This window comes from Panthera leo, chromosome E3 (assembly GCF_018350215.1).
Source record: "Panthera leo isolate Ple1 chromosome E3, P.leo_Ple1_pat1.1, whole genome shotgun sequence".
In the NCBI taxonomy this organism is placed as follows: Eukaryota; Metazoa; Chordata; class Mammalia; order Carnivora; family Felidae; genus Panthera; species Panthera leo.
Genome location: NC_056694.1, coordinates 18,271,969 through 18,299,732, shown reverse-complemented (window position 1 = coordinate 18,299,732; position 27,764 = coordinate 18,271,969). Strand labels below are relative to the sequence as shown.

Sequence of the window (27,764 nt, the reverse complement as noted above, 5' to 3'; positions counted from 1 at the left end):
AAAGTGAGAGAAGGGGGAGGAAGCTCTGGGCCTGCCCTAGTTGGGGGGCAGGGGGAGGGCCCCTGCCCACTCACCCGTCCATCTGAGGAAATTTCTTCCTTGGAAATCCAGCCTGAGGCCCTCAAAGGTTGTCAAGAGAAATCAATCTTTGCCAGGGATCTGTGGGGAGGGAAGGAGAGGAAAGGGGACTCAGATCTGTGGCCCTCTCTGCCTCCTTCTCAACCCCCTCCCCTCTGGGCCCTGATGATGGCTGTTGTGATTCTCAGGAGACCAAGCTTTTGGCGGGAGAGCAGCTGCAGGCACTACACTCACCTCAAAATAACCAAGAGTCCGTGGACAAGGTGTGGTTGTGGTACCCCTATATCCTGACGCTCAAGGCTCAAGTTTGTCCCATAATGTGGTCTGTGGTGAGCAGTGTCTCCCACCCTCACCTTCAATTTTAACAGTTTATGTGGGGAGGAGGAGAGGCGGGGAGGGGCACCTGCCAGAGCACTAGCCCCTCTCCCTCCTGGCCCCCCAAAGGGGTTGCAGTCCAGCGGGCCAAGGGCTCTCTGAGTCCTGCTCTGCAGGAAGCCAGGCTCTCCACAGCTGGTTCCCGGGCTGATGAGCTGGGCAGGCCATTTGTGGTTCCAGTGGTCTAGAGAAAGGTGTCCAGTGGCCCCTCAGGGAAAGGGACATGTGGGCCCAGGAGGTTGGCCGCTCCCCAAAGGGCAAGGACTCCGGGTCCTCATCGGAGCTTGATCTCAAAGCAGAGACAGTTGAGGCTCTGGCAGTCAGGGAGTTGGCACGCACAGGCACAGTCGCAGAGTGGGCAGCAGCGAGGGCAGCGAGAGGCCCAACCCTGAGGGAGAGGAGAAAGGGGTGAGGGCGGTGGGCAGGAGGAAGGGTGACCAGTGCCCTACACTGTTTCCCTCTCAGGGGAGAAGGGAACAGAGAGGCCTGGAGAGTCCCATTTGCCCAGTGGAACAGAGGGTACCGTCTACCATTCTTGGGAACAAATCAATTCCCTGTGCTATTAAATCAGCAAGGAGGCAGTGTTCCAAACAACTGAGTTCAGGCGGTTCTTTCCTTCTTCCTATTTAATAGACAAGGAGACCGAGGACCAAATAGTCCTGTTTGATTGAGTCCCAATGTTCAGCTCCAAGAGGATTCTACTATATCCTTGTGGCCTCATTCAATTCCAAGCCAGGAGACCGGGGAAAGCACACATTTTCTGTCCATGATGAAAATGGCTTGGTTTTGTGAATTTCGTCCTTGGCATGAGACCAGATTGTAGGATCTCGTTCATCATTTCTGAGCGCCTGCTCCATGCAAGGCACAGACTGTATTCATGAATGACTTTTAAAAAATCTCAATTGTCTTTGAGAATGGTACTGTACAGATCTAAGAAAATTTTTTAGTGTTTCACACAGAGTCACCTCTCTTTTATGTATCAGAACCTTGCACAGGGGGCCCCTTTACAAACGAGGCAATGGAGGCTTAGAGAGGGGGATACCCCTCAACACCAATGCCAGGAATACCAGCTTCCTTCTGGGTCTGCTGGGACAGGGACAGTTTATCTCATGTCACCACTGGCCTAGCACGGGTACTCGTGCTCAGTAGGTATGTGAGAAACAAATGAATGTTGAGTGAGTGGATAAATCAAATCATTTCCCCCTCTTTGGGCAAAGAAGAAAGAAGAGGGCTTCAGGGAAATCAGAAGGGTCTGTCTCTTGGGAACTAGGAACAGCATGTCCTTAGTGACAAGAACGGAGAACTGTCCTAGGTCTCCCTTCCTGCCCTGTGACAAGGGTGATCTGTGACTGCTTCACGCATGGACTGGAGTCAGGCCAAGTGGCTGGGGTGGGACACACCCAGGATGTGACAGGAGATTGGCTCCTGGAGGCCTGAGGCAGAGCTAGTGACAGTCACAGTTGCACAGCTCAGTCAGACACCAGGCCAAGCCAGGAATAGGGGAATGACCTTTCAAACAGCTGAGGTTTGGGGGTGCGGTGTCAGATGACTGGTGAGATCAGATATCAGTAGGGGCTGCGGTGAGGGGAGGGGATCTGCCCGCCGCAAGGACAGGGGTCTGAACGGGGCTGGTGTAGTGCCAGCAGAATTGTCTCTCAAGAAGGAGGCCAGAGGTGTCATGGTGGAAGGGAGACTGAAGTGGTTCCCTTGTGTTTGATGCTGGGGGTGGTTTGGGGCCTCCCTGGGGAGTCCCAGTCTGGGCATGAAGCGGGCTCTGTGGGTTTTTGGAGGACCACACCGTCACTCCCTACACAGGACCGGTGGCTGAGAGACGCTCCATTGCCATCACCTCAGAGGAGAGGGTATGAAAAGTATTTCTGGGCTCTGTCCACTGGAAGGGTTTACAGCTAGTCATTTATAACTGTCTAATGGATTTCTCGACTCTCACAAGCAGCCATGAGGCTTCTCAAAGGAATCTGCTACTTCAGTACATTAAGCAAGAATGCCACAAGACCGTTAACCCTTGTGTGTTAGGCTCTTTCCGCTTCGATTTCTCTCACTTTGATTTTGGGAAGGCCAGCCATCTTTAGTGGTTAGCGCTCAGGCCCGGATGTGAATCGAATTCAGGCCCAGGTTTGGCTAATTCATGTTTTGAGCCTCAGTTTTCTCATCCAAATATAATGCCTCCTTCATAGGCTCATGGCGGCAAGCACAATGCCTGGTACACAGTGAACACTCAATGGCAGGCAGATACTCTTGTCCCCGTTCTCTCCCCCAGGTTTTTAAATAGGCTCCGCGCCCAGCATGGAGGCAAACCGGGGGTGGGGGCGGGGTGGGGTGGGGTGGGGGTGTGCCTTCAATCAAGAACTGAGCCGAGGGTGCCTGGGTGGCTCAGGTAGTTAAGCGCCGACTTTGCCGCAGGTCGTGATCTCGCGGTCTGAGAGTTCGAGCCCTGTGTTGGGCTCTGTGCCTACAGCTCGGAGCCCGGAGCCTGCTTCGGCTTCTGTGTCTCCCTCTATCTCTGGCCCTCCCCCACTCGCATTCTGTCTCTCTCTCTCAAAAATAAACATTTAAAAAAATAAATAAAATAAACATTAAAAAAAAAAAAAAAAAAGAACTGAGCCGAGATCAAGAGTCGGCCGCCCAACAGACTGAACCACCCAGGCACTGCCCTGAACAATAGTTCTTAACCCTGATGTGACCCAGGGTTTGTTTAATTAATTAATTAATTTGTTAAAAATGCACAAAATCCAGGGCACTTGGGTGGCTCAATCGGTTGAGCAGTCTGACTTTGGCTCAGGTCATGATCTCACGGTTCATGTGTTCGTTCGAGCCTCGCGTCGGGCTCTCTGCTGTCAGCGCAGAGCCTGCTTCACATCATCTGTCCCCCTTTCCGCCCCTCCCCTGTTCGCACTATCTCTCTCTCTCAAAAATAAATAAACATTTAAAAAAAATTTTCTTAATTCACAAACTCCAATCCCATCCCAGACCTACTGAGTGTGGGGCCTGGACGCGTGGTTTTCTATGTCTCATATGTGCCTCTGATCACACACAGGGCTGAGAACCAACCATTGCGCTGTATGACTTCATTTCTCATGGTCTAGCATAACTGCCTACTTTTTCTTCTCTGCCCTTCATTCGAATAGAAGCCCTGTGCGGCTGGGACCGTGTCCAGCTTGTTTTGCTGAGCCCCTAGGGCCTGGCACAGGGCTTCAACAGTGACTCCATAAATCTTTGGTAGGTGAATACATAAGTGAATGAATAAATGAATGAGTGAATGAATGAGATCCTTGCCACATGCTTGTGAAAGAAGGCAGAGCAGGCAGGTTTGTCTCCCAGAAAGGAAAAGACACCTGGGTTTGTGTCCTGGCCTAGGCCTCAGGTGACTCACTCAAGCCTCTGTAAGCCTCAGTTTCGGACAGCTATAAAGTAGGCAAGAGCTTTGTAATATTTGTGGTCCTTGTTACTATAAGGAAACTGAAGAACAGACACTCTATACTTCGTACAGAGACAGCTCAAGGACAGAATGATCCCGCCCTGCCCTGTGCCATTCTAGAATCCTTCCTTCCTGGCTCTGGCTGAAGCCGGATAGATCAGGCCCTGAGGTCTCCAGGTCCAGAATTCCTCACTCCATCCTCATGGGTCTGACCAGGGAGGAAAGGCCCAGACTGACAGAAGGGGCAAAGGGCAACCCCTCCCGCCCCTCCCCCCCCCCCCACCCCACCCCCCCCCCCCCCCCCCCCCGCCAGGAGAGGGAGCCAGAAATCACTTTGTAATTCAGCATTTCCTATAAAATAGGAGTTTTTAGGACCCTGGGTCTTCGTTTTCCCCTTTGCCCTCTTACCCCCAGTCCTGGGCTCCTCTCCCGGCTACCCCTCAGAAACCAAAAGCAGATTATTTGAAGGAGAGCCCCTTGCCTCATAATTTATTTCAAAACTCACAACTTCTCCCAGGAATTCAACCAACTAAGGTCCGCACAAGTTGGGAATTTGCTGGGTCTTTTATCCTCCCTCTTTCCTCCCGGGAAGGTCACCACTTCAAAGGCAAGAGCTTTGCTGTCTAAATCTGAGCCCCAAATAGGAAGGTGGTCAGTTACATTTAACATCGTAAAACCCACAAAGGCAAAAATGGCCTGGCCTCTGGGAGCAAGGCTCCTCCCTGAGGATTCTGTTTCAACACACAATGGAGCAATTTGCTCTGCAAGAGTCCGACTGAACCTCCCGGAGGCAACTTGTCCCCCTGCAAAACCAGGATAAAAATACTTAACTATCTACACACACAGGCATAGCTAGGGGGTCAAGGTGTGATGTCCAGGTAAAAAGGGCAAGTAGCAGTTGTGATGAAACAGTATGTGTGGTATGATCCCATCTTTGCCAAATAATGGCATAATATAGCAGGAATAGTACTGCATATTAGTATATGAGGGACGTACACAAAATGTAGCAACCTTGGTTATGGAGCTGGTTTATAAAGTGACTTGTACTTTCGATGTTTTTCGACACGCACACTGTAATCAATGCTTTTCATAATCAGTACTATATAGCTTTTTGAAAATACCCAGCGCTCTTGGGGCGCCTGGGTGGCTTAGTCGTTTAAGCGTCTGACTCTTGATTTCAGCTAAGTCATGATTTCATGATTCATGAGATCGAGCCCCACATCAGGGTCTGTGCTGACAATGCAGAGCCTGCTTGGGATTCTCTCCCTCTCTCTCTCTCTCTCTCTCTCTCTCTCTCTCAAAATAAATAAACATTAAAAATAATACCCAGGAGCGCCTGGGTGGCTCAGTTGAGCATCTCACTACGGCTCAGGTCATGATCTCGCAGTCCGTGAGTTCGAGCCCCATGTTGGGCTCTGAGCTGACAGCTCGGATCCTGGAGCCTGCTTCGGATTCTATATCTCTGGCTCTTTCTGCCCCTCCCCTACTTGTTCTCTCTCTCTCTCTCTCAAAAATAAATAAATGTTTAAAAAATACCCAGCTCTCAGGGTTGCTGAGAAAATAATAATGCCAGTAAAAGTGGCACACTGTCTGGAATGTAGTGCTCACTCAGTGAACAGAAGGAGCGGTGAGAGGGGTCGTTTATATTTCCGTTTTCGGAAGCCATTGTGTGCCCTACATGGTACTCACCTTTCTCCAGCTGCCACCCTATTTTCTTCCGTCAAAGCAGTTTTCAGCACCAGAAAAGTATGTGATGTGCTGTTTATGGTGTCTTGGGCTGTCTCCCACTGAGCCAGGACCCCGAACGGGGCCTGGCCTAGAGCAGGTGCTCAGCAATCAACGTTGTTGAACAACAACAACACAAAAACGCACAGAGCGCGCCCAGGTCGGGGCTCGGGGAGCCAGGGACAGGACAAGAACTCACAGCTTCGGTGGGCTGGGGGCAGCAGGCATCCAGGCAGCGGGCGGGGCTGGGCAGAGGGAAGTCGCAGGCTTCCGCACAGGTCCAGCAACAGTCCTGGGGCCGGGAAGCGCCTTGCTTCCTGCAGGGGGAGCTGCAGTCCGTGCAGCAGCCCTGGGCCTAGGAGATGGAAAGGGCTCAGGATCCGGGTCAGGTGGCATGCGGGAGACAGGAAAGGAGGGACCGTGATAGGTACAGATGCGGGGACTAAATGGCAAAGGAGCCTCAGAGTAAGGGCCTGCAGATGAGGGCACCGACTGACCGCCTCCTCTTCCCCAGAGCCCACCCTTCAGCCTCCACCAGGCCCCTCACCAGCAGGCAGTGTCTCGTCAGCAGCACTACACCGAGCAGCAACAAATAGATGCCCACAGCGATGAAGACGATGGCGGGGATGGGGAGCAGCAGGGAGGGACTGCTGACGGGAGCCGGGGTTGGGTTCCACGGGCTAGAGGAGGCCTGGACAAGCACAGGAGGAAGGGGTGACAAGGAGGTGGGAGGGGCTGCAGGAAGGCAAAAATACCAGGAGGGACACCGGAGGTGGCTGGGAAGAGGGGAGGAACGGCCATCAGATGCTGGGGAGAGAGTCATTGGGACTGCACTATCCTGTTCCCCAAATGTGACCTTCCTCTGTCGTCCCCGTTTCAGCACCATCGGTACCTGTTGATCATTCTAGAATGTTCCAAGATGTGTTGCTCTTCCTCTCAGAATGCCTCTCCATAACGTATCTATTGTCTCTGATTCCTCTGTACTACTTTACTGTCCCTTAGGCCACATTACTGGCCGCTGACTGTCTTCCAACCCACAATTCTGCCTCTTCCCATCCCAGCTGTGTTGTGTATCTGTCCTTTCCTTCCAGTCCTTCAATGGCTCCCAGTGACTCAGTCCAAACTTCTTATCTCAGTGACAAAGCCCCCGAGCTAGCCCTGCCCGCCTCGGCCTCCCTCCTCCTCTCCACTCCAGCCATACTGAAGTCCTAGCAGCTCCCCAAACGCCTACCCTCTCTCCCACCCCCGAGGCTCTGCCCCAGCTGCTCCCCCAGCCTGGGATGCCTCTTCTCCTTGATTACTTGGCAAGCATCTCATCTTGCCAAGAAGCGCGGGAATGTGCGCTCCGTGGGAAGTCTATTCCCGGCACTGTCTCACAGCTCTCCTCCGGAGCTCGAAGGGTCTACGTTGGGTACAGAGCCCCCTGTCCAGTCCGGGCTGGAAGGCAGGCAAAGTCAGGGCGAGTTTAAGGCACTTAGGGGGTCCCTCCGGGAAAGGGTAAGGGGCCTAGGACTCACGGCCATGGGGCAGGACAGCGCCGGTCAGTCCAGGAGCTGCAGAGGAGAGAAAGTCCTGGGTCTCAGAGGCTGAGAGGGGCCATTGGACTGGGGTGCCCGATACCCCCCGCCCAGTCTGGAGAAACTGAGGCCGAACGATGGCTACTGGTCGGGACAGTGGGGTCGGGGGTCCGGGGGATTCGGGGCGGCGCCCCCCTCGCAGGCCCCAGCCTGGCCCTGGCCACACCCTTGACTGTCCCCACACCCCGGCCCCCTCCGTCCGCTGGTCCCCAGCACCTGCACCCGCGGGGCCGCGGGCAGTTCACGGATTCCGCGCCGCGCTCATCCAATCCGCCGCGGCGGCAGCACCGCCCAGAAGCTCCCGCTGCTTCTTGCCGTTGCCATGGGGATCCGAGCGCCGCTCCTACGGCGGCCGCCGAGACCCAAATTCCTTCTCCCAGCCGTTCTTCCCCGGCCAGATCCTCTGCGGTCACCAGCTCCTCGTAGCCGTGGTCGACCAGGTTTTCCCGCCGTTACTGAACGGAAGTGGCGATTTCCCGCTGCCACCTGCCGCAGTCGGACCCCCATCTTGTGCGGCGTCCGGCGGCGCTGCAAAGAAAAGACTGATACCCGGGGCTACACCAGCAGCGTGCTGTGTGACTTCGGCCAAGTCACTGAGCCTCGCTGAGTCTGTAAAACCGGGAAACGCCTGCCTTACGGGGATGTTGTAAAAATCAAAGCTACTTGTTAACTGTATACCGCTATTCTTTTTTTTTTTCCCCCAACTTGGCCGCACCCATTTCTATTGACAGTGTCCTAATTTAAGACTTCAGCGGGTCTCTTTAACCTTCACATAATTGTCAGAGTGATTTCCTCCCACCCACATCAGATCTTGTCCCTTTTCCGGGGGGCTGGGGGGCTCAGTTGGTTAAGCGTCAGGCTTCGGCCCAGGTCATGATCTCATGGCTCTGGGTTCGAGCCTCCAGTTGGGCTCTCTCCTGACAGCTTGGAGCCTGCTTTGGGTTCTGTCTCAGGGTCTCTTTCTCTCTCTGCCCCTCCCCTGCCTGTGCTCTCTCTCTCTCTCTCTCAAATATAAAAATAAACATTAAAAAAATAAAAAAAGGTATTTTGTCCCTTTTTTTAAGTTTATTTATTTATTCTGAGAAAGAGGGAGAGAGAGAATGAGTGGAGGAGGGACAAAGAGAGAGGGGACAGGATCCCAGCCGGGCTCCGTGCTAACAACGGAGAGCCTGATGCGTGGCTCAAACTCATGAGCGGTGAGATCTTGACCTGCAGGGAAATCAAGAGTTGGACGCTTAACTGACTGAGACACCCAGGCACCCCAGACCATGTCCCTTTTCTATTTTAAACCTCCGGAGGCTCCCCAGCCGACTCCAGGATAAAGCCCAAGTGCTTAGCTGACAACATCATCCACTCTGGGCCCCTTTTGTCTTCCGTTTGTTCATTCACAGCATATCTAGGTTCTGGGACTCTAGCAGAGAATAAAGCTGACAAATTTCCTGCCCTCGTGTTGCTTACATTCTACTAGGGGAGGGGAATCAGATAATCTGTAAAACCATAACTAAATAACAATATATAATCATTCTTCCAAATTTCTACCGTAGGACCTGTTCAAGTTTCCTGAACCAGTGCAGAGGGTCTCACAGCTCCACACATTTGCAGATACTGTTCCCTCTGCCTAGAACACCCTTCCCCTGTTTCCCTCTGAAGAGTTCCCTCATCCTTCCAGCCTCTGCCTCAGGGAGGTCTTCCTGCCAACCTCACGGGGAGGTGGCTGCTTATGGCACCATATATGCACCGCTGTCCCAGCACTGATGACAAGCAATTTGAATTCTCCACTTTGCTCCCCGGTTAGATGGCGAGTGCCTGGGTCTGATTCATCCCCATATCCCAAGCCCTGGCAGTTGCTGTCGTCTTGGGGGCCTCGAGTGAGTACTCACTGATTCTATGAATGAATCAAATCCAATGCCATCCACCAATGAAGTGTTGTTATCCAGATGCCCTACCTCCTTTGGCTCTCAAGCCACTCGGGCCTCCCACGTTTCATTCCTGACCTTTCTGGTTCTACGCAAACAATGCTTGCGCTCGTGCACACTCACGGAAGCACGCCTCCCCCATGGAGGCCACAGACTTCCTCCATGATTACTGTATCTGGGCATGTTCCCCTGAAAGCAGTGCCACCGTGTACCTACTTTTGTCCGTGTTGTCCACCCCGAAGTACCTTGCCACACTGCTGCCCCTGGGGATCTCCTGCACCACAAGGCAGCCACAGAAATCACCAGGGTCTGTGTCCTTGGTTCCCAAATCTCCCTTCTCACCTTCAACCACACTGACAGATTCCCGCCCAGCACCGCCCCCCTGCCCCCCCCCCCCAGCCCTCTCAGTGGGAGCTTCAAGCCCAGAAGACAGGGGGCTAGCTGTCCCCAATGTCACATTGCTGATTCTAAGTCAGGGGCAGACTGCCTTCTCGGGACTGTCTTCTTGTCTGCCCCATCTTCTTTGCAAAACCCCAAGGCCCGAGATGAGGCCAGTCCCCACCCCAGCCCCAGGAAAGATCTCAGGTGACACCCACTCCCGCCCTCTGTTCATTTCCTGCCAAGGGACACGTCAGCCTTGGCAAGGCCTCTGGACACGTCCGTGGCCTGCAGTGGTCAGACTCACTGCTGATGATATTCTGTTCCTACCGGGGGCTCATACATTATGCAGGATGGTGGACAGTGCACCGGGCCTGCTCGCCGTAAGACCAACCAATAAGATGGGTGATGTAGGCACCCCACTCTGCCAAGGCCACCTCTGCCCTCCCTACTGGAGGCAGGGAGAAAATGACTTCAGAATAGTCAAATAGCCATAAGGTCTCCTCCTCCCTGAAGTTCAAAGCTGGGGTGTCAGATATGATCACATGGAGTTTTGCTCTGCCCCCAAGGAAGAAGACAAAAAGACGATGTACTCTCAGTCGTCATGGGCTGGGCGGGAGACCTGAGACCCACTGAACACCCAGGAGATGAAGGAAGCCTGGGCGGGCCTGGGTTCGGGTGTGGGAACGGAATCTGGCAGCTCTGATTTTGATCTTGGACTTTCAGCCCCTCCTATGGACATCAGACAATATTGCCTCCCAGAGACTAAGAGGAGGTCCTCAGCCTCCTTCTCAGGAAAATTGAAGGCCTTTGCTCAAGTAGTTACCCTGGGGGAATAAGAAGTTGAGGCAACCAGAGCGAGAGCAAGCATTAATCAAGGCCTCTTCCCAGACTTTATCTTTCTGAATCCTAACAGCAGACCTGAGTGGCAGCAATCATTATTTCCATTGTAGAGATAGAAAAGAATCCTGACCTGGTTGGGAAAGAATTTTAGGCCAGGCGAGATCTAGGTTTGAATTCTAGGTCTGCCACCGTGTGTCTCAGTGACCCTGGGCAAGTCAGCCGACCTCATTGTGCCTCAGTCTTCCTCATCTGGAAAGCGGGCATCACCTAACAGCCTCAGAGGGTTTGTGATGGTTGAAGGAAAGGTATGTAGGCTACCTGGCATAGAAGAAGGGCTCATGAGGGGTGCCTGAGTGGCTCAGTCAGTTAGGCCTCCGAACCCTGATTCTGGCTCAGGTCATGATCTCACAGTTCGTGAGTTCAAGCCCCGCATCCGGTTCTGTGCTGACAGCACAGAGCCTGCTCGGGATTCTCTGTCTCCCTCTCTCTCTGCCCCTCCCCTCCCCCCGTCTCTCAAAAATAAACATTAAAAAAAGAATTTAAAAATATATAACTGGAACAACTAGGAATGAATATCACAGTACTTACAAGGCACCACATAGGAACTGTGCTTTAGACCCTTCTCATGCCCTAATCCTAGCAGCCCTGCTCCTGGCCCTGTCCTCATCCTAAGAGGAGATGAGTCGCTTGCACAACTTCTCCTGGCGACTGAGTGACAGAACTAGGATTTGAGCCCGGGCAATGGGACTTTGTGTGTGTACAACTGAGGCTCAGAGAGGTTCTGACACTTGACCAAGGTCACACAACCCATCTATGGGAGGAAAAAAAAAAAAAAAAAAGCCTGGCTAGACTCTTGGTTTTCTCACTCCCAATGCACCTGTTGTGCCCCTCAGCTTTTTCTATTGCACAGATAAAGGGGGGGACTGGACTTGCTCAGAGCAGTACCTAGCCTGGGACAGGTACAATAAAAACACTAAATAATAAATGTTCTGGCCCGCTGGGCGGGACTCTTTCCAGAGCACGGGTAGGGGGAATTGGACCCTTCCCTGGGTATCATGTGGGAAACAGGCCACTTCTGGCTGCTTATTGTTTACTTATTCACAGCCTTCGATGATATCACACCTGCACACCTCCCAGGGCCGTCGCGGGAGCCTGAAGTAGCAGGAAACGGTAAACTCCAGGCCCCGGGTGAATTGTGTGACAGGTGTGTGAGGACCGCGTGGGGGCGAGAGACTCACCTGAGGAAGCACGCTGGGCCGGGAGAGCGGGTCCCGCGAGCCTGGCACCCGGGGAGCGCCACCCACGCCGTCCCTCTCGGCAGGCGCTGTCCGAGGCGCGTGGGCAGGGGCCGCACCCCTGCGCGGAACTGGCCAGCGCGGTCCTCCTCCGGGAAGTTCAGGCTCTCCTAGAAGGCCCAGGCGAAGGACCACGGTGTGTGGAATGCGTCCCATCTCGGGTTTATTTCCCACGCTACACCCATCGGCAAGAGAGCGCGCGCGAGCTCTTCTCTTTCCAACTCCTTTTCAACGCTTCTGATTATTCCAGGAGCAAGTCTCATTTTGCTGCCAGAAGCCCTTTAACACCTCTCTCTCCGTGCTTATCTTGCCATGTCTTGTCTTTAACAGAGAGAGAGGGTAGGCCTCCGGCTCAGAATTCCGAGCAGGTGAAAATATCGAGCTAGAAGGTTAGAACGAGTTTGGGTTGTTTGTTTGTTTGTTTGTTTTTCCATTTCATTTATTTTTTGTTACCTTCTATTTACAAGTGATACTGGTTTTCTATTTTCGGTAGTGAGAAGACGTTTCCCTTTAAAGTACGTGGTTAAAAGCAGGAACTCTGGAAATTAGACTAACTAGGTTCAAATCCCAGCTATGCCACTTAACTGCCGATGTGACCTTGAGCAAGTCTTGCAACCTCTCTGTGCCTCAACTCCCTCCTCTGTAAAGGGAAATGATAATGGCATCTCCTCCTTATGTTATTGTAAGGATTATATTAGTGTATGTAAAGGGCACCGATGGGTGCCTGATATGTAGGCTGTGTAAATGTTTGCTGTTAGGTTAAATAGGGCAAAAACAAACAGACAGACAAAATCCCGAGGTTTAGACAAAATTTCTTTGCACCGACCCCACCATTTTCCATGCGAGGAAGCAAAGTTTTGGAGAAGATAATTAAGTGGCTAAGCTAGGATCTCCGCAGGTCTCTGGATTCCCCATCCACTTACCAGCCATTTCAAACTTCGATAATTAATATAACTTCTCGCAGTATTCAGGTGTGCAATGAGACTAATACTATTTCACTGATGTTGAGATGGTGTGTGTAAAGGTGGCTCAGAACACGAGTTGGTGTGATGGCCCTAATGCATTTCAACAAGGGTAATATCGCCCCCAAGGGGACAGCAATAGGTTCTTGAGGGAAAAAAAAAAATCTTAACTCTTTTTTCTTTAGGGTTTTATTTTTAAGTAATCTCTACACCCACCGTGGGGCTCGAATTTACAACCCCCAGATCAGGAGTTGTACACTCCGCCGACGGAGTAGCTAAGGAAGCAAGAACCATTAACAGAGATAAGTTCTGAAACTGTGACTGGCATGTCCAAGTTATTTTTTTTTAATCTTGCAGTTCCTTTAGGAAAATGAGTTTATGGGTTTTCTATATCTGCTTAACATTATAGAGACCAATGCATTCAGAAAATAAGATTTTAAAAATCCTACTTTGTTCACGTCCTGTGTAACTTTGGACAAGGTACCAAACCTGTCTGTGCCTCTGTAAAGTAGACACAATAGAAAACAACTCATAAAGCTGTTCCTTTGTTAATGAGGAAATGAGTTGATATTTTTAAGCGCCCAGATCAGTGTCTGGCCCATAGTAAATGCCATATAAGTAGCATTTAACAAACTGGAATTATTATTATCCCACAAATGAAGAATTGACCCACAGAAATTGACCCACAATCATTCAGGGAATGGGAGAGCCTAAATTTGTTTAGCATTTTTAAAATTCCAGGACGACTGGGTGGCTTGGTCAGTTAAGCGTGGAACTCTTGATTTCAGCTCAGGTCATAATCCCAGGGGCATGGGATCAAGCCCCGAGTCAGGGAGACTGCTTGGGGAGACTGCTTGGGATTCTCTCTTTCTCCCTCTCTCTCTCTCTCTCCTCTACTCCTCTCCCTCTCACACGTGCTTGCACGCACTCTCTCAAAATAAAAAAATAAAATAAAATAATAAAATAAAATAAAATTCCAGCTTAATTTAAATAAAGCGCACACCATTTTAAGGGTATGCCTTGGACATGTTTATCCATGTATACACTCGTGATCAACATAAGGGTATTCCTAATCTCTCAGAAGGCTCGCTGGGGTCCCCTCTCATCAATACCTCCCACCAAGTTAAGTGCTGTTCTGATTTTTCACTGAAGATATTCTGCCTGTTTTGAATTTCATCCAAGTGGAGCCATACAGTATGTTTCTTTTATTATACACGGAGCCTGAATGTGAAGCCCAGATGGTCCCAGCCTAGAAATTGCCATCTTAACTCTTATCCTATACTGTACTGCCTTTTAAAGCCACGACTACTTAGGGTGTTATCTTCTCCCTCCCCTTTCCTGACTCCTCTTTTAGCTCTGGGGGAAATGTAGCTGTCCACTGAGCCATGACCAGTTCTAATTGGTCAATTCTGCATTAGAAGACCCCACAGTCCACCCGCTGCCAGCAAGCAGATGATAGGGCACAGGTGCCAAGAGTGGGCCAATGGGAGGATAGCATGGTCTAAACCGCCCACCAGTCCACCAATGGGAGGGAAGTTCCCGCCCTCTGCAACTGCCTCCCCAGAGCAGAGCCGCCTCAGCCTCGTGCCCTTGCAGTTTGACACTTTCCTTGTATCCTAAAAGAAGGTCCCCTCACTGCTGCCTAAGGGATGCAGGATGGCGGCCCCAACTCCCTGCATCCCCCCTGGGCTTTCTCCACCCCTCCCCTCCCTGGAGTGGACGGGAGGGGAGGCTTTTCCAGACAAAAATAACATATATGTAAATACGTCTGTTTTCAGGGATTCTGTTGTTTCTTGATTTTTTTTTTTCCTTTGTCAATGGGATAATGCTTTGGCTTTCCTCTTTCTTTTTTTAAAAAAAGGTTAGTTTTAAAATTCCAATATCTTTACCATGTGAACACCCTCTTTCCTTTTTCTGAATTCCGGGCGCTGATGAGAACCATCAGCCTTCGTCCGTAGCCTCCACCTCGTCCCCTCAGAGGTGAGGAGCTAGGAGAAGGGAGAGGTGACCCGAAGAGCTTGGGGATGGGGCAGAAGATGGGACGGGGTAGAGTTAAGAAAGAGCAGGCACGTCCTTAGGGTTGAGGATGAAGAGAAGAAATTTTAAGGTGTGAGATGGACTGGGAGGTATAGCACCAGCTTCGAGGGTGACAGGGAAACTGCTTGAAATTGTTGGAACAGGTTGATAAAAAAAAAAAAAAAAAAAAAAGAAAGAAAGAAAGAAAGAAAAAAGGATGTCCAATTGCCCTGGATGAGGGACATTTAAAGAGCAGTAAAGGTCCCGAAGAGATTAGGGAAGAGGGATGCCTGGTGGTTTTTGGTGCTTACGGCTGGGTGGATCCCATGGGCTGTTGAGGTATTGGGGTGAAAGGGGTGTCTGGGGCTGAGGGACACCGACCGTGCTGAGGCGTTCTCATGGTCACTTTTCTCACCTTCTCTACCCCTCTCCTCCACAGGCATGCCCCTGCTCTTTGTACTGGGCTGCATTTTCTTCCCACTGAGCTTCACTGTCCTCTGCTGGGGCCTGCAGAACCACTCCCACCTGCGGATGGAGAGACCAGAGGCTGTTTTGGCGGCGTCCAAGTAAGAGGACAGAGTGAGGGCATCCTTCCTGGGGCCAGGGCTGGTGGAGCTGATCCCCTGCTTTCAGGAAGAGTCAGCGGTGAGAGCAGAAGCCGAGTATGCGCGCGTGCGCACGTGCGTGTGCGTGCGTGTGCGTGTGTGTGCGCGCGCGTGCACGCGCACCAGGGGAGGTGAAGAGTCAAAAACAAAAAAAACAAAAAACTGGCTCTGGGATCTTTTGCAAGTCATTTCACCTCTCTGAACTTCAGAGCCCTCACTTGTAAACGGGCTTACTAAGAACACCCACCATCCATCCAGTCCTTGTGGAGACGTTGGGTTGAGTTGAGTCGGTTGAGTTCGTATCTCCGAAGTCGGGGCTGAGACTCCTGCAAGTCACGCAAAGGCCACAGGCTCCGTGAGGACTGGGGAGCTCATCAAATGGGGCAGCGGCTGCTCAGCTCCAGCCAGATAGTGTGGACCTAGAACGTGGGCTCCATGTTGTCTGGCCTTTGGATTCTTTCCTAAAGGAAGTTGAGCTTTGGTGGGAAATCTCCTAATTTTCAAACACTGACACATAACTTGGAATTTCAGAAAATTCTGTATTGGCAACTCTATACTAGCCGAACAAAGCATGCCTGTGGGCTGGATTGGGGCCCTTACACTGCAAATTTATGACCTGTTTGACACAGCTTAATGTACATGTGACCTATCATGGAAACTTAGGTAGGAGAGAGAGCAGGCAGAAGGCAGAATTCACTTGGGTGTCTAGGCGAATTCTTGGAGGACAGAAAAGTGTCTCTGCCTGCTGTAATTCATGTCATCTGCAGAGAAGCCATAACTTGGCCAAGTTTGTTGTCCTCAATCCAGTAGTTATGGTGCCCTACCATCCCCCAGGATGGTGCCCATCCTCCCCCAGACTCAGTGGCTTTACTCTTTGCCTTTGGAGCTATCCAGTTTTGCCAGTTTTCGTAGCTGTGTTATCTTGCTCAAGTTTTTTTTTTTTTTGTCTTTTGTTTCTTAAATCTCTAAACCTGTTTCTTGTCTATCAAACATATATTACCACCTTGGGAGATTAAATAAGAATGAACATAAATCACCTTGCCTCATGCCCAGCACACAGTGAACACTCAAGAAGTTGGGTTCTGGGGCATCTGGGTGGCTCAGTCGGTTAAGCCTCCGACCCTTGATTTCAGCTCAGGTCATGATCTCGCAGGTCATGGGATCGAGCCCCACATCAGTCTCTGCGCTGATAGTGCTGAGCCTGCTTAGGAATCTCTCTTCCCCTCTCTCTGACCCTCCCCCTGCTCTCTTTCTCTCTCTCAAGATAAATAAATAAACTTAAGAAAAAAGTTGGGTTCTTTTCCCCCTGAAGGGAAGCCCTGGAGTCAGGAAACTGGGTCCACTATTGTCTCTAAATTGTCCCCAACTTCTGCCTAAGGCCAGAGACCTCTCAGGATCTGTTCCTTCCTCGTGCCACTAGAGGGCAGCATAAAATTGCAAATCCAGCCCTTTGCCTCTCTTTTGGGGAGGAAACGGAATGGTCTGAGGACAGGCAAAAGCAAATCGCAGGGCTGCTAATTGAGGTGCACCTTAGGGCAGGCCTGGAAATGAAAGTATGGTGTGGGTACAGGCCCCACATCATGCAGAAGTCTGTAGGACAGTTGGGTGCAGGCCAGGAAGGCCAACTTCCAGGAAGGCAGCACGAAAGGGTGAGAAGCCGCTCAGAGGTTTCCAGCTGGGCTTTGGACACACAAATCGCTGGGCCTTGATTTCCTTGTGCTTGAATGAGGGGCTCGGACCAGCTAATCCTTGAGGTCCTTTTCTGGGAAACTGGGCTGTTCTGTGAAGTCGCAGACGAAGGGGAGCCAGGAAGATGATAAACCTGAAGAAAAAGCAAAGTGACTAGTGCTTAGGGGAGGCCAGGAGAGGCCAGGCAGCCTGAAGGACAGGGGCAGGGCGTCCTTGTGCTCCAGGTGGGTTTTCAGAGAGGCAGGTGTTCTTCTTCAAACCCTGCAGCCACTCTGACACCCAGCACGAGAAGGTTCCTGCCTCTTAGCTATGGGACCTTGGGGAGGGCCACTGAAGGCTTCAGGACCATTTCTTGACCTGTAAAAAGGGGACAAGTGCTGTCACCTCGGTGCTATTATGATAGTTAGACAAGATTACAGGGCAGTCTTGCAGCAGTCAGGAGACACCTCATGTATACCTAGAATTTTCTTCTTCCCACTGGAATGAAGGATGTGTGTGTTGGGGGGGGTCTCAGAGCCTGAAAGGATGCTGTGTTGAGGTGTTTTTATTCCCATGCATCCTTAAACTCATCCTTCAGAGACAGCAAGATGCACCACTTTGTCTTGCTCCCTCCTCCAGGGAATCCTCTTTTTCTCTTTGCTGGAGGGACACCCCTAAACTGGGACCCCAGCGGGTCACTGAGGGACAAGTGTCGGGAGGCATTGGCAGCGGAAGAAATGGTAGGCATTTGCAAATGTACTGGTGGGAAACAGGGTCGAGCCCCCATCTGACGGCTCAGAGCCCCCTCCCAGCTAGCCAGGGAGCCCAGGGCCACCTTCCTCCCCAAGAGGAGAGCTGACCCTCCCCTGGCCCTTGTCCCCAGCAGCCCCCTGCGCCGCAGCTGCTGTCTCTTTAAGGGCCTCCCCCTCCCTCTTTCTCTGCTCCCCCCATCTCTGTCGCAGCCGCTGCTGTGGCTCAGAGCTGCATGGGAGACGCGCTGCAGGTCCGGTTTCTTGGTGTCTGGTCGGTGCCATCATTCCCCACCCCTCCCCCGCCCTCCCCAAGCTGGTGACTCCCCCTCCCCCTCCCCTCCCCTCCGAGGGGGCAGGGGGCTGGGCACGAACTCTCTATAATGCCCCGTGCAGCCTCCGGGGCCGGGCAGCGGGGACCGTGGCAGCAGCAAGAGGCGGGAGAGCAGTGCTGACCGCTGACCACTTGCCCGGCCACTCCTCTGTCTCCCTCCCTCCCACCTCCCTCCCTCCCTCCCTCTCCCTCCCTCTCAGGGCTGGCACCACAGTCCCACCCCGCCTTCTCGGGTCCTCCCAGCCTCTCCACGTAAGCCCCCCCTCCCCACCTGCCTCTTCTCTCCCTCCCCTCCCCCACCCGCATCCTCCTCCTCCGGTACCCTCTCCCTCTCTGTCCTCTGACCAAGTCCTCTCCTCCCGTCTCGCTTCCAGCCCTCTGGCCAGCTTCCTCCTGCTCCCTTTCCCAGATCCTCCCTCTCCCCAGCCTCTCCCCATTTCCCCAGTCTCATCTAACTCCCATTCTCCCTTCCTCTGGTCTGACTCGCCTGCCCCATCCCGTCCCCGCCCTGTCCCCTTTGTGCCCCTTTTTCTTTTTCTCTCTCCTTCCCTGGTTTGGTGTCCCTTCTCCACCTCGAACTCCCTTCAGCTCGGCCTCCCTGCCCCCTCACGGCCTCTCGCTTCCCTGCCTGAGGCCTGAGCCACCATGCTGACCCCAATGGTGGCTGGGGGGGTGGTGTTCCCCGGTCTCTTCCTCCTCTCCAAGAACACGCTCCAGCGGCTGCCCCAGCTGCGCTGGGAGGAGGCCGACGCGGTCATTGTCTCAGCCAGGTAAACTGCCTCCCTTCGTCTCAGCCCCTCTCCCCTCCTCAAGCATTATGGGGGTGGAAGGGATCCCATCCTTCCCTGGACCCTTGGCTCATGGGGGATTGGGGGTTCCTGAAGTGATTGGTGGGCTTTATCTCCAAGCTTCCTTCCTCCCTCACTGCCTTACTCGCCGTCCCAGGAGACCTCGTCCAAACCCAGCCATCTGGTCTACTAGTATCCAGACTGCTTTTCCTTCCTTTCCCCCATTCACCCTCCCAGCCTCCAAAACAGGGCCAGCGTGTGACTGAAACATTCCTCTAAGATATTAGGGAATAAGGCAAGGGGCAGAGAGCTGTGTATTTATTGTTCAGGCCATATGTTTGAGGGCACAAGAGACAGAGGAGTGAATGGTTCAACTCAGTACAACCCCAGAACAAGGGCCAGAGTTGAGGAGGGGAGCACGGGGGCAGTCAAAGAGTGAGTGGGAAAGTGGCCAGGGGGAACTTGAGGTCACTGAGGGGCCAGGTGATGAGTGGCATGACTGGGTGGCTGAATGTTGCAAGAACAGGCCCAGGGCTCCCCCTTGCCATCCAGTGCTGTCCCTTTCCTGCCTCTCCCTGGGAAGAGACCTTGTTATCAGCACCGTCTCACCTCAAGATGACCTCCCTGGTCATGAGAAGAGGGCGACTCAGTGTCCACAACTGAGGGAAGGAAGATGGCCGTGAGGAGTTGGGTGGACTGAGGAGTAGCAGCTGGGCAAGTCCCCTAGCCTGAGGCTGGGGGAAGCCCTGGGCAAGCCAGCCTCAGGCAGAGATGGGCAGAGAGTGGCCCGAGAAGTGACCCGAGTCCGAAGTGCAGTAAGCGGACAGTAAAGAGGAGAAACTGAGATCTGCGTCTCCTTTGTCTACCACGGCTCCCTCTTTCGCCCTAGGCTAGTGTCCTCTGTCCAAGCCGTCATGGCCTCCACAGCTGGCTACATCGTCTCCACCTCCTGCAAGCACATCATTGATGACCAGTAAGTGCCATGAGACCGCCTTTGCCCAAGTTTCCGGCAGCCTGTGTGTGTGTGTGACTCCCGAGTACCCCAGGTCTTCTACGGGACTCATTCAATGGTCCCCGAGCCCTTCACTTGGGACTGAGCAAGTTAACTGCATTAGCTGCAACTCAACACCCAGGGATAAATTTATCCCTGTCCTGTCCTTAAAGGTCAGAACTAGGAGGAGAAGGAGTGGCGATCAGAAAGGATTGTCAAAGCAGCCCCTAGGCTTCCCGGCCTCTCATACCCTCATACTAGTAGGTCCTGTGTGTCCTTCCCTCCCTACTTCTTCCCACCCTTACATCCCTCAGACCCCTTTTCTAACCAGCACCCACATGGGGTGCCTTCCTCCTCATGCTGGGCTCACCCCTCACCTCCTCCCAGAACCCAGGTGTCCAGTCCAGAGGAGAGAGATGACAGAGACAAGGCCACTAATGGCTAGGCAGTGGGGGAGGGGGAGGAGAAGGGTGAAGAGGCCAGAATTTGGCACTAGTAGCTGCTGCAGTGCCCGGTGCTTGCCAAAAAAGCCCAGGACTGAGGAGGTGGGGCGGCCAGAGGAAGGAGAGGGGCCCTGTCCGTGGTGCTGACGGGCCGGCTCCAGGCGACCCACGGGCCGCTGCAGAATTGCCTGGGAGGGTGCTGAAGACCCCCCACACCTGACTTCTGGCCCTGACCCCCTTCTCTGGTGACTGTGAGGCCACAGGAACGTTGTCTGGATGACCCTGACCTGGCGTGCCCCTCTTTCTCTACAGACGAGTTCCCTTATCTGTGGGGTGAGATACATCCCTTCCGGGAAGCGCTGCCATGAGGAGGAACTGAGCTGTGTGTCAAATGCCTAGAGCAATTCTGGCTGTCGCACAGTGGGTGCTTAACTCTTCCTTCACATCTTGGTGACTTGGGTTCCTCTTGCCCTCTTCACTTCTTCCCCACCCCTGGGTCTAAGATGAGCCTGGATTCCCAGGCTTAAACTGCTCTCGCCTTCTCACACAGAGGTCACCTTTCGGCTCTTACATTTCCTTCCCCCAACTCAGGTCTGTTCTCGTCTCTCCCCCTTTAATCCTCAGGTGGGTGTCCAAGATCAGGGTTAATGCGGGGACAACAGCTGTTCCTACTTCTGAGCACCTAACTGCTGAGAGGGTGGGGATGGGCTTAACTCTTCAAGGTGCAGCCCAGGTCCTGGCCCTCCCTCCCCACAAGCCACTCAGCTCCTGGGGCCAGCTCTCCCAGCCACTCCCACTGTAACTTCTCTTGGGACAGTTTGGGCTGCCTGTCCCCCTCCAGGCCAGTCTGGCCCAGGGCTTGCATTCTGTTTTCTGTTTTCATCTCACCTCTTCCTTCGCTGTGCTACCGCCCCCCGTCCGCCCCCCCCCCCCCCAGGCCTCATTCCCCTTCTCCCTTCAGCAGCTCCTCATATTTTGTCTCCACTCTCGTTCTGCATCACTCTGGCTGACTTTGCTTTCATCCCTCCGCCTTGCTGGGCGAGTTCCCTGGGCCCTACCTCCCTGATCTCCCACTCCCAGCTCAGAGCTGCCACAGGGCTACAGGATTGAAGAGAGAGTGTCCAACATGCTGAGTCAAGAAGAAAAATGCAATGTTGCACATTCATGCACTTTTCATTTTTGTTTACTCCCAAAGTACACAGAACTTTCTCTGCTCTTGGCTCCTTTCGCTCAGCGTTTTCGCCTTAATGCTTCGCTGTACCTGAAAAAACAAGAGGTTGGACCACATTCAGACAGACCAACCGGCACTGAAAGCACCACCAGATCCCTAGCAAAGGCCTGTCTGTGACACCTGTCTCGAATCTTCTAGAGACAGTGGGGCTCTAGGCAAAGGCTGTGGAACCAGACTTCTCTCATGGTTATTCCTTGGCCAAGTTACCTAATCTCTCAGTTTCCTCGTCTGTGAAATGGGGGTGATAACCATACCTACTTTGTATGAAGTTTTTTGTGGGGAGGGAATAAGTTTATGTATGTGAAAGGTTTTAGCTATTAGGACAGCGCCTGCTTGTAATAAGCAGTCAATGGATGTCGGCCACTATGATCCCTCTCCACTGCTCTTGCCTCTTCTGCTGTTATTTGTCCTAACCTCAGCTGTCTCTCATATCTTGCCGGAACTTGCTTTCTCACTCTCACACTGCCCTATGGTCTGTGGCTGTCTTTGGGTATCTTTTCCCTTTTCTTGCCCACCATATTGCAGAAAGAGAGAGAGAAGAATGAATGAATGAATGAATGAATGAATGAATGAATGAATGAATATGAAAAATGGGTGGGCTCTGAGATCAGACAGTCTGGGTTTGAATTCCAACACTATTCCCTACCAGCGGTGTGATGGTGTGACCTTGGGCCAGTTTCTTGCCCTCTACCCTTGGGTTCCGTCATGTAACTCGAGAGTCCACTCTCGCCTCAGGGTTGTTGTGAATATCACTTGAGATCTGACTCATGTGGCACGTCCAGTGCTGACTGTGGCACCTGGTGGCTGCTCTGTCCCTCTCCTTTCCTCTTTGATCTCTCTCTCTCTCTCTCTCTCTGCCCAACAGACACTGGCTTTCCTCTGCCTACACGCAATTTGCAGTGCCCTACTTCATCTATGACATCTACGCCATGTTCCTCTGTCACTGGCACAAGCACCAGGTCAAGGGGCACGGAGGGGACGAAGGGGGGGCCAGAGCCCCAGGCAGCACCTGGGCCGTGGCACGCGGCTACCTGCACAAGGAGTTCCTCATGGTGCTCCACCACGCCGTCATGGTGCTCGTATGCTTCCCGCTGTCGGTGGTGAGTCGGGGTGTAGAAAGCCAGGTCTCCTGTCCTGCTCATGCCAGCAGGAACCGGGGAAGCCCTGCGGCCGGGTCTCAATAGCAGGACAGGTTCGGGAGAGTCTCCACAGAGGGTTTCCTGAGCACCAGACTGGCCCCAAACAGCGTGAGGGTGTGGGGTCAGCCTGGCCTGGGCTGGACATGCCCAGCCGTGGTGCTTGGGACCTGTGGCTGCATGTCTCTGAGCCTCAGTTTCCCCATCTGTGATATAAGGGTGAGCGATCTCACCTGCAGGATGACGGTTGGAAGGATACAGTGAGTGATGCTCGCAGCTTTGCTGCTATACGCACGTGTTCAGACTTTCAGGGTCAAGCATCTCCGCAAGTGGCCAAGAGGAGACAGGGAGGGAGTCCAGGGTGAGGCCAAGCTATTTCCTTCCTCTCCTCGCAGGTGTGGCGTCAGGGCAAGGGAGATTTCTTTCTAGGCTGCTTGCTGATGGCTGAGGTCAGCACCCCCTTCGTCTGCCTTGGCAAGATCCTCATCCAGGTGAGAGGGTACCTGAGGGTGTAGCGGGCCCCACGGGAGGGCAAACCTGGGAGGGGCTGCAGGCTGGGGTCGGGGGAGGCAGGGCTCTGGTGGGCTGAGTGGGGGCAGTGGGCCGAGGGTGGAGCCCCTCGCCCCGCTCACTCTGCCCCCTGCCCGCCCGCAGTACAAGCAGCAGCACACTCTGCTGCACAAGGTGAACGGGGCCCTGATGCTGATCAGCTTTCTCTGCTGCCGGGTGCTGCTCTTCCCCTACCTGTACTGGGCCTACGGGCGGCACGCCGGCCTGCCGCTGCTCGCCGTGCCCCTCGCCATCCCGGCCCATGTCAACCTGGGCGCCGCGCTGCTGCTGGCCCCCCAGCTCTACTGGTTCTTCCTCATCTGCCGCGGGGCCTGCCGCCTCTTCAGGCCCCGGGGCTCCCCTCCGCCCTCTCCTTGTCAGACCCAGGACTGAGGGTGGGGCCAGGGGACCCTCCCCATCCCACCCCTTGGGGACGGGGCTCTGGGGCCGCTGGGCAGGGGGTGGGAGCCAGGGGCCTCTTGCCCTGACAGCCCGGGGACTGACAGATGGACTCTGAAGGGGCCGAGGGGCGGGACATCTGCCCTCAGGGGCAGAGGGTCAGGGACCAGGTGAAAAGGAAGGCAGGGAGGGGGAACCTCTTCTCCCAGCAGTGCCTGAGCTGAGGGTAGCAGGCCCCTTCCTGCGCGGCCCCCCTTCTCCCGTCACCAACCCTGGGGCTCTGGGGGGAGCAAAGGATCAGAGGAAGGGGGCATCACTTCCTATCCACTGAGGGCTAGAGGGCCGTGGGGAGACTGACTCAAGGGGACCAGGACTCGGAGAATGTGGGGGAGGCCCTGCTGTCAAGGCCATCCCAGCCCCCCTGCTGCAGACTCCTCTCGGCTCCCCACCATCTGGGAGGAAGGGGACACCCTAACTATCCTCCCCACCCCCACCCCAGGCCTCGCTTGGGGCTAGCTGCCTCCACTGCTCCTCCCTAGGGAAGGCCAGCCTAAGGAATCTTATTTATTTTATTTATTCGCCCAAATTCATACTAGTTTGTAGGGATGGGGGGAGGGAGGTGGCTGCTACCCCCCAACCTTCCCAGTGCTGAGCAACCCCGGGGGCGGGCGAGGGGCACCCAGTCCCTTCCCCATTAGGCTGCACATCTTGCCCTCGGGCCCTGGCATGTCCCTGGTGCTACAGACCTCTCAAGGCTTCCTCCAGTCTGGGGTCAGGGGACCCTGGGAGGTGCTTTACAGACCGCTAATAAAGACGATCTGCGTGAACGCCACCAAGGCCCTCTTCACCCAGTTCTTTGGTGCTGGGAAGGGTGGGGGGGTCTGGGGACAGAAAGCACAGATGACCACAGGACGGGGCAGGACCCCCTGGATGGCTACCGAGCAGTCAGGGAAGAAAAAAACAGACTTTTATTCATCAGCGGGAAAGGAGGGCAGGTTTGGGCACTCAGGGCAGAGTGCAAGGCCCTTGTCCGGCTCCTTAGGCCCCTTTTTGGCAGCTCCTATGGGGTATGAGATCAGAAGTGGGAAGCCACGCCCTGCCTCCCTAGGCTTTGGGGTCCTTCAGCCTCTCCCAAGGAAAGCTGGGGTGAGGCGGGAGGCCGGAAGGGGCCGGGGGGGGGGGGCTTACATGTGTGTGCAGAACTGGAAAAGGAGGAAGAGGAAGGCCACTACCAGAGCACCCACTAGGATGTGATAGAAGAACTCAGAGTTGTATCCTGTTAGACAAGAAGGGGGAGATGGGGACCCTGGACTCACCTCCAATTGGAGGGCCAAGGGCAGCTCTCCTCCAGACCCCGGCAAGGAAGGAGGCTGTCTCAAGCTGGTTCATACCTGAGTTAACAAAGATGACGGGTTTCTCTCCAATAAACCGGGCCACGGCCAGGAGCCTGGCTTGGTCTGAGTCTGGGTAATCAAAGAAGTCAGGTCTGTCCAGGAAGAGCACAGACTCTGCTCCCCGGGTCAAGGTGTTGGCCCTCTGTGGGCTGGGTGCTAGGGAGCAAAGTCTACCTCAAGAATCCAGCAGCCCCATGCCCTCTACCCCAAGAAGCTGAAGCCAACCTAGGACCCTGCCAGGCCACATGGCCTTAGCGTGGCTATGGAGGGGCTTGATTTTGTTCCAGGAATCTCTCAAGGATCAACTGAGCTCTCCATGAGAAGGCCCATGCTGGATGGAGAGAAATGTGGAGGGCAAGAGGAAGGCCCAGCCTTGGCCACCCAGCTCCTCGGGCAGATTGGCCCTTTAACCCCCAAGACTTTCTCCTTCCCGTGGCTCCCGGGACAGCTTCCCACCTGTTTCTATGGCCCCCAGCCCCAGCAGCCACACCCACACCCAAGCCCACAGCCACAGCCTCATGACTCTTCTCCTCCTGTGACAGGGGTGGGGGCTCTGTGATGTCACAGCCTGGAGCCATTCTGATCAGGAACTCTGGGTTGAGGGGAGAAAGTACTGGAAGCTGGGACGAAGAAGAGGTGCATTTGTGTGTGGCAGGCAGTTCTTCCTGGAGGGAGGGCAGGGATAAACACCTCCAGTTACCCCTGGATCCACTGCTTAACACAGACGACTTATTTACCCATCACAGCAAGCCTGCCTGCATTATACAGAAAAGGGAACCGGGACAAAGAGGAGCAAAGAAAGTAATTTAGGCAATGCACACTTCCCGGGGGTGTGCATCTTTCTCTCGGACGCTCCCCTTTGCCTTGTGTCACCAAATTCAAGGGCCTAGGGATCTCTTAGGGGTCCGTTGAGGAAGACCCTGGGGTTGGCAGCCAAGAGAAATAGCAGGCTTTTACCACTAGGTGGCAGCAGCGTCCACGTTTGTCTGTTTCCCTCCCACCCGGGAGGGCCCGGCTCCAGCCCTTCCAAGCCCTCCTCCCGCCTCTTCCCGCAGGTGCTGCAGGAAAAGGTACTGCAGGCGCGGGGGTTGTCAGAGGAACCCCCCCCCCCCCGCTCCCCCTCCCCCCGCCCATCTCGACGCGGGTCTCTTGGTCACCCACAGAGCCCTCGCAGGCTCCGCTCTCTGGGTGGGCTCCCCCAAGGGCCCTCCCATTTCCCATTTCCAGTCCCTGCTTTTCTCTATTTGTCACTTCCCAACAGCCACTTTCCATCCTGCAGGCCCGTCTCAGCCTCTAAGAGTTAGCTCCCCTCGGATTGGCAGGTGGGCCTGTCTGTCACAGATGCGTCCCGCCCCACCCGAGCCCAAGGACACTTCAGGGTCTCCTCAGTTCCGACTACACAATTGCCTGCTCAACAATCTCTGACAGTGGCAGTTCCAGGACTTACCCCCACACCAGGCATGGGTCTGTGGTGGGTTGGGACGTCCTCTGCCCTACGATGGAGGCACCCCCCTCCACTGGATCCCCACCCCTCATCTTTCTTGCCCTCAGGGTCTACCCATCTAGTCTCCTCCCCTTAGTCTTGGGAGGTCCTTGCCAGTGCTCAACTTCTATTTCCTAAACCATAAAGCCCAGAGAGAAGAAAATGGGGGGGCGGAGGGGGGGAAGAGGCAGACTAACATCTATGGGACCTCCTGTGGGACTGTTTCCCCTTCACTTCTCTCCCCAAAGTCACAAGCATGGGAGGAGCAGGGGGATGGCTGGGGGGAGGAGTGGGGGGGGTGGAGCAGGGTTCCCACCCCAGGCCTGTGTGCAACTGCTCCCCACCCCCTCCCTCGTTTAGTTGGGAGAAGGGGTCCAGAGCCTTTGGCCATTGGCGTGGATCTTACAGTTTTCTCAATTGCCCCAAAAGGATACAGCTGTTCTCTCCACCAGGAAAGGCCCTTTAGACACAGGCAGTGAATTATCCCTTCATTTATTCATCCAATCATTAGGTACATGTATTGTGCTCCTGCTATGTGCTGGGCTCCATGTATGGCTTCAATAGAAATCGCCAGGGCACGGTCTCTGCCCTCAGGGATCACAGGGGAGAGAACTCAGAGTATAGACGGACAACCCCTCAGGACTGTCTACACTCGCTGTCTCTGCTCCCTCACCTTTAATGTATTCTTCAACCCCTCCCAACCTGGTTTGGTCCCCACCACTCCACTGAGGCCACTTTTGCAAAGTCTACAAATGACCCTTTAACTTGCCAAATCTAAAGGTTACTTCCTCTGTCCATTCTGTCTCTCAGTAGGGTGCGCCTTTCCCTGCCTCACCAATTTTCAGGGTTCCTCCTTCTCCAGCCAGCTCAGCCTTGGACCTTCTTTCTGTCTATATTCTCTCTCCCTAGGTGATCTCATTCAGTCTCATGGCTTTAAATACCATCTATATGCTGGTGACTCACAAATGTATATTTCCAGCCTAGTCCTCTCCTCTGGGCTCCAGCCTCCTCTACCCAACTTCCTGCTTCATGTCTCTGTACGTCCAAAACCATCTCGAACTCAATAGATCCCAAATGGAATTCTTGGTTCTCCTATCACAAACTGGCTCCTGTTTTCCATCGCTGCGAACGGTCTCATTGTTCATCTAGATGCTCTGCTCCACACAAACACCCAGGAGTCAGTTCAACCCCTTCCTCCCCCCCCCCGCCCCCCCCCCCGCCTCCTGACAAAGCCATCATCAGGACCTGTTGGCTCAATTTTCTAACATGAATCTCAAGTTCGCCCACTTCCCTCCCCCTCCGCTGCTGCCCACTGTCAACCCCATGCCTCCTCTGGTATTTCAACAGCCTGTAGACTGGTTGACTTCTGTTCACTCTTCCCTCAGGGAGAACA

The 27,764-nt window shown here is 53.9% G+C and overlaps 3 protein-coding genes across 11 annotated transcripts; 1 reads left to right on the top strand and 2 right to left on the bottom strand.

The window, feature by feature from the left end:
- Positions 1–74: 74 nt before the first annotated feature.
- On the bottom strand, positions 75–7,458 carry LOC122209492 (keratin-associated protein 10-2). Of its 2 annotated transcripts, XR_006197633.1 has the most exons (6): positions 7,408–7,458; positions 7,132–7,167; positions 6,162–6,305; positions 5,814–5,969; positions 313–841; positions 75–159 (listed from the first exon to the last, which is right to left on the bottom strand). XR_006197633.1 is itself a non-coding variant. In XM_042921369.1 (5 exons), the coding sequence occupies exons 2-5, from the start codon at positions 7,135–7,137 to the stop codon at positions 728–730; spliced, it is 420 nt and encodes a 139-aa protein (XP_042777303.1). In that variant the 5' UTR covers positions 7,138–7,167; positions 7,408–7,458; the 3' UTR covers positions 299–727. The 2 variants fall into 2 exon arrangements, 1 of the variants encoding a protein (XP_042777303.1); XM_042921369.1 differs by lacking the exon at positions 75–159 and having other exon boundaries at positions 299–841.
- A 6,763-nt stretch (positions 7,459–14,221) lies between these two features.
- Positions 14,222–24,335, top strand: TLCD3B (TLC domain containing 3B). 5 transcript variants are annotated; one of them, XM_042922700.1, is made up of 6 exons: positions 14,222–14,343; positions 15,041–15,167; positions 19,635–19,718; positions 22,276–22,510; positions 22,942–23,037; positions 23,201–24,335. In XM_042922700.1, the coding sequence occupies exons 2-6, from the start codon at positions 15,043–15,045 to the stop codon at positions 23,486–23,488; spliced, it is 828 nt and encodes a 275-aa protein (XP_042778634.1). In that variant the 5' UTR covers positions 14,222–14,343; positions 15,041–15,042; the 3' UTR covers positions 23,489–24,335. The 5 variants fall into 5 exon arrangements, with proteins under 5 accessions (XP_042778634.1, XP_042778631.1, XP_042778632.1 ...); XM_042922697.1 differs by having other exon boundaries at positions 14,222–14,565; XM_042922698.1 differs by lacking the exon at positions 14,222–14,343 and having other exon boundaries at positions 14,837–15,167.
- Positions 22,528–26,127, bottom strand: CE3H16orf92 (chromosome E3 C16orf92 homolog). Of its 4 annotated transcripts, none has more exons than XM_042922705.1 (5): positions 25,846–25,932; positions 25,345–25,553; positions 24,886–25,044; positions 24,683–24,770; positions 22,528–22,779 (listed from the first exon to the last, which is right to left on the bottom strand). In XM_042922705.1, exons 2-5 carry the CDS (start codon positions 25,406–25,408, stop codon positions 22,776–22,778), a joined length of 315 nt encoding a protein of 104 aa, XP_042778639.1. In that variant the 5' UTR covers positions 25,409–25,553; positions 25,846–25,932; the 3' UTR covers positions 22,528–22,775. The 4 variants fall into 4 exon arrangements, with proteins under 4 accessions (XP_042778639.1, XP_042778638.1, XP_042778637.1 ...); XM_042922704.1 differs by lacking the exon at positions 22,528–22,779 and adding an exon at positions 24,440–24,554; XM_042922703.1 differs by lacking the exons at positions 22,528–22,779; positions 24,683–24,770; positions 25,846–25,932 and adding exons at positions 24,440–24,554; positions 26,050–26,127 and having other exon boundaries at positions 24,811–25,044.
- Between the last annotated feature and the right edge of the window lie 1,637 nt (positions 26,128–27,764).

Bases quoted from the DNA above. Each gene is read 5' to 3' on its own strand.
- LOC122209492 (XM_042921369.1), bottom strand. The intron at 5,970-6,161 runs GTGAGGGGCCTG...TCCATCTCCTAG, and splicing joins TGACGAGACACTGCCTGCTG to GCCCAGGGCTGCTGCACGGA. The intron at 842-5,813 runs GTGAGTTCTTGT...CCTCTCCCTCAG, and splicing joins GCCCCCAGCCCACCGAAGCT to GGTTGGGCCTCTCGCTGCCC.
- TLCD3B (XM_042922700.1), top strand. From the start codon at position 15,043: ATGCCCCTGCTCTTTGTACTGGGCTGCATTTTCTTCCCACTGAGCTTC. The intron at 22,511-22,941 runs GTGAGTCGGGGT...CTCTCCTCGCAG, and splicing joins TATGCTTCCCGCTGTCGGTG to GTGTGGCGTCAGGGCAAGGG. The intron at 23,038-23,200 runs GTGAGAGGGTAC...GCCCGCCCGCAG, and splicing joins TTGGCAAGATCCTCATCCAG to TACAAGCAGCAGCACACTCT.
- CE3H16orf92 (XM_042922703.1), bottom strand. From the start codon at position 25,408: ATGAGGCTGTGGCTGTGGGCTTGGGTGTGGGTGTGGCTGCTGGGGCTG. The intron at 25,045-25,344 runs GTGGGAAGCTGT...TTTGCTCCCTAG, and splicing joins GCTGGGGGCCATAGAAACAG to CACCCAGCCCACAGAGGGCC. The intron at 24,555-24,810 runs GTGAGTCCAGGG...CATACCCCATAG, and splicing joins CCTTGGCCCTCCAATTGGAG to GAGCTGCCAAAAAGGGGCCT.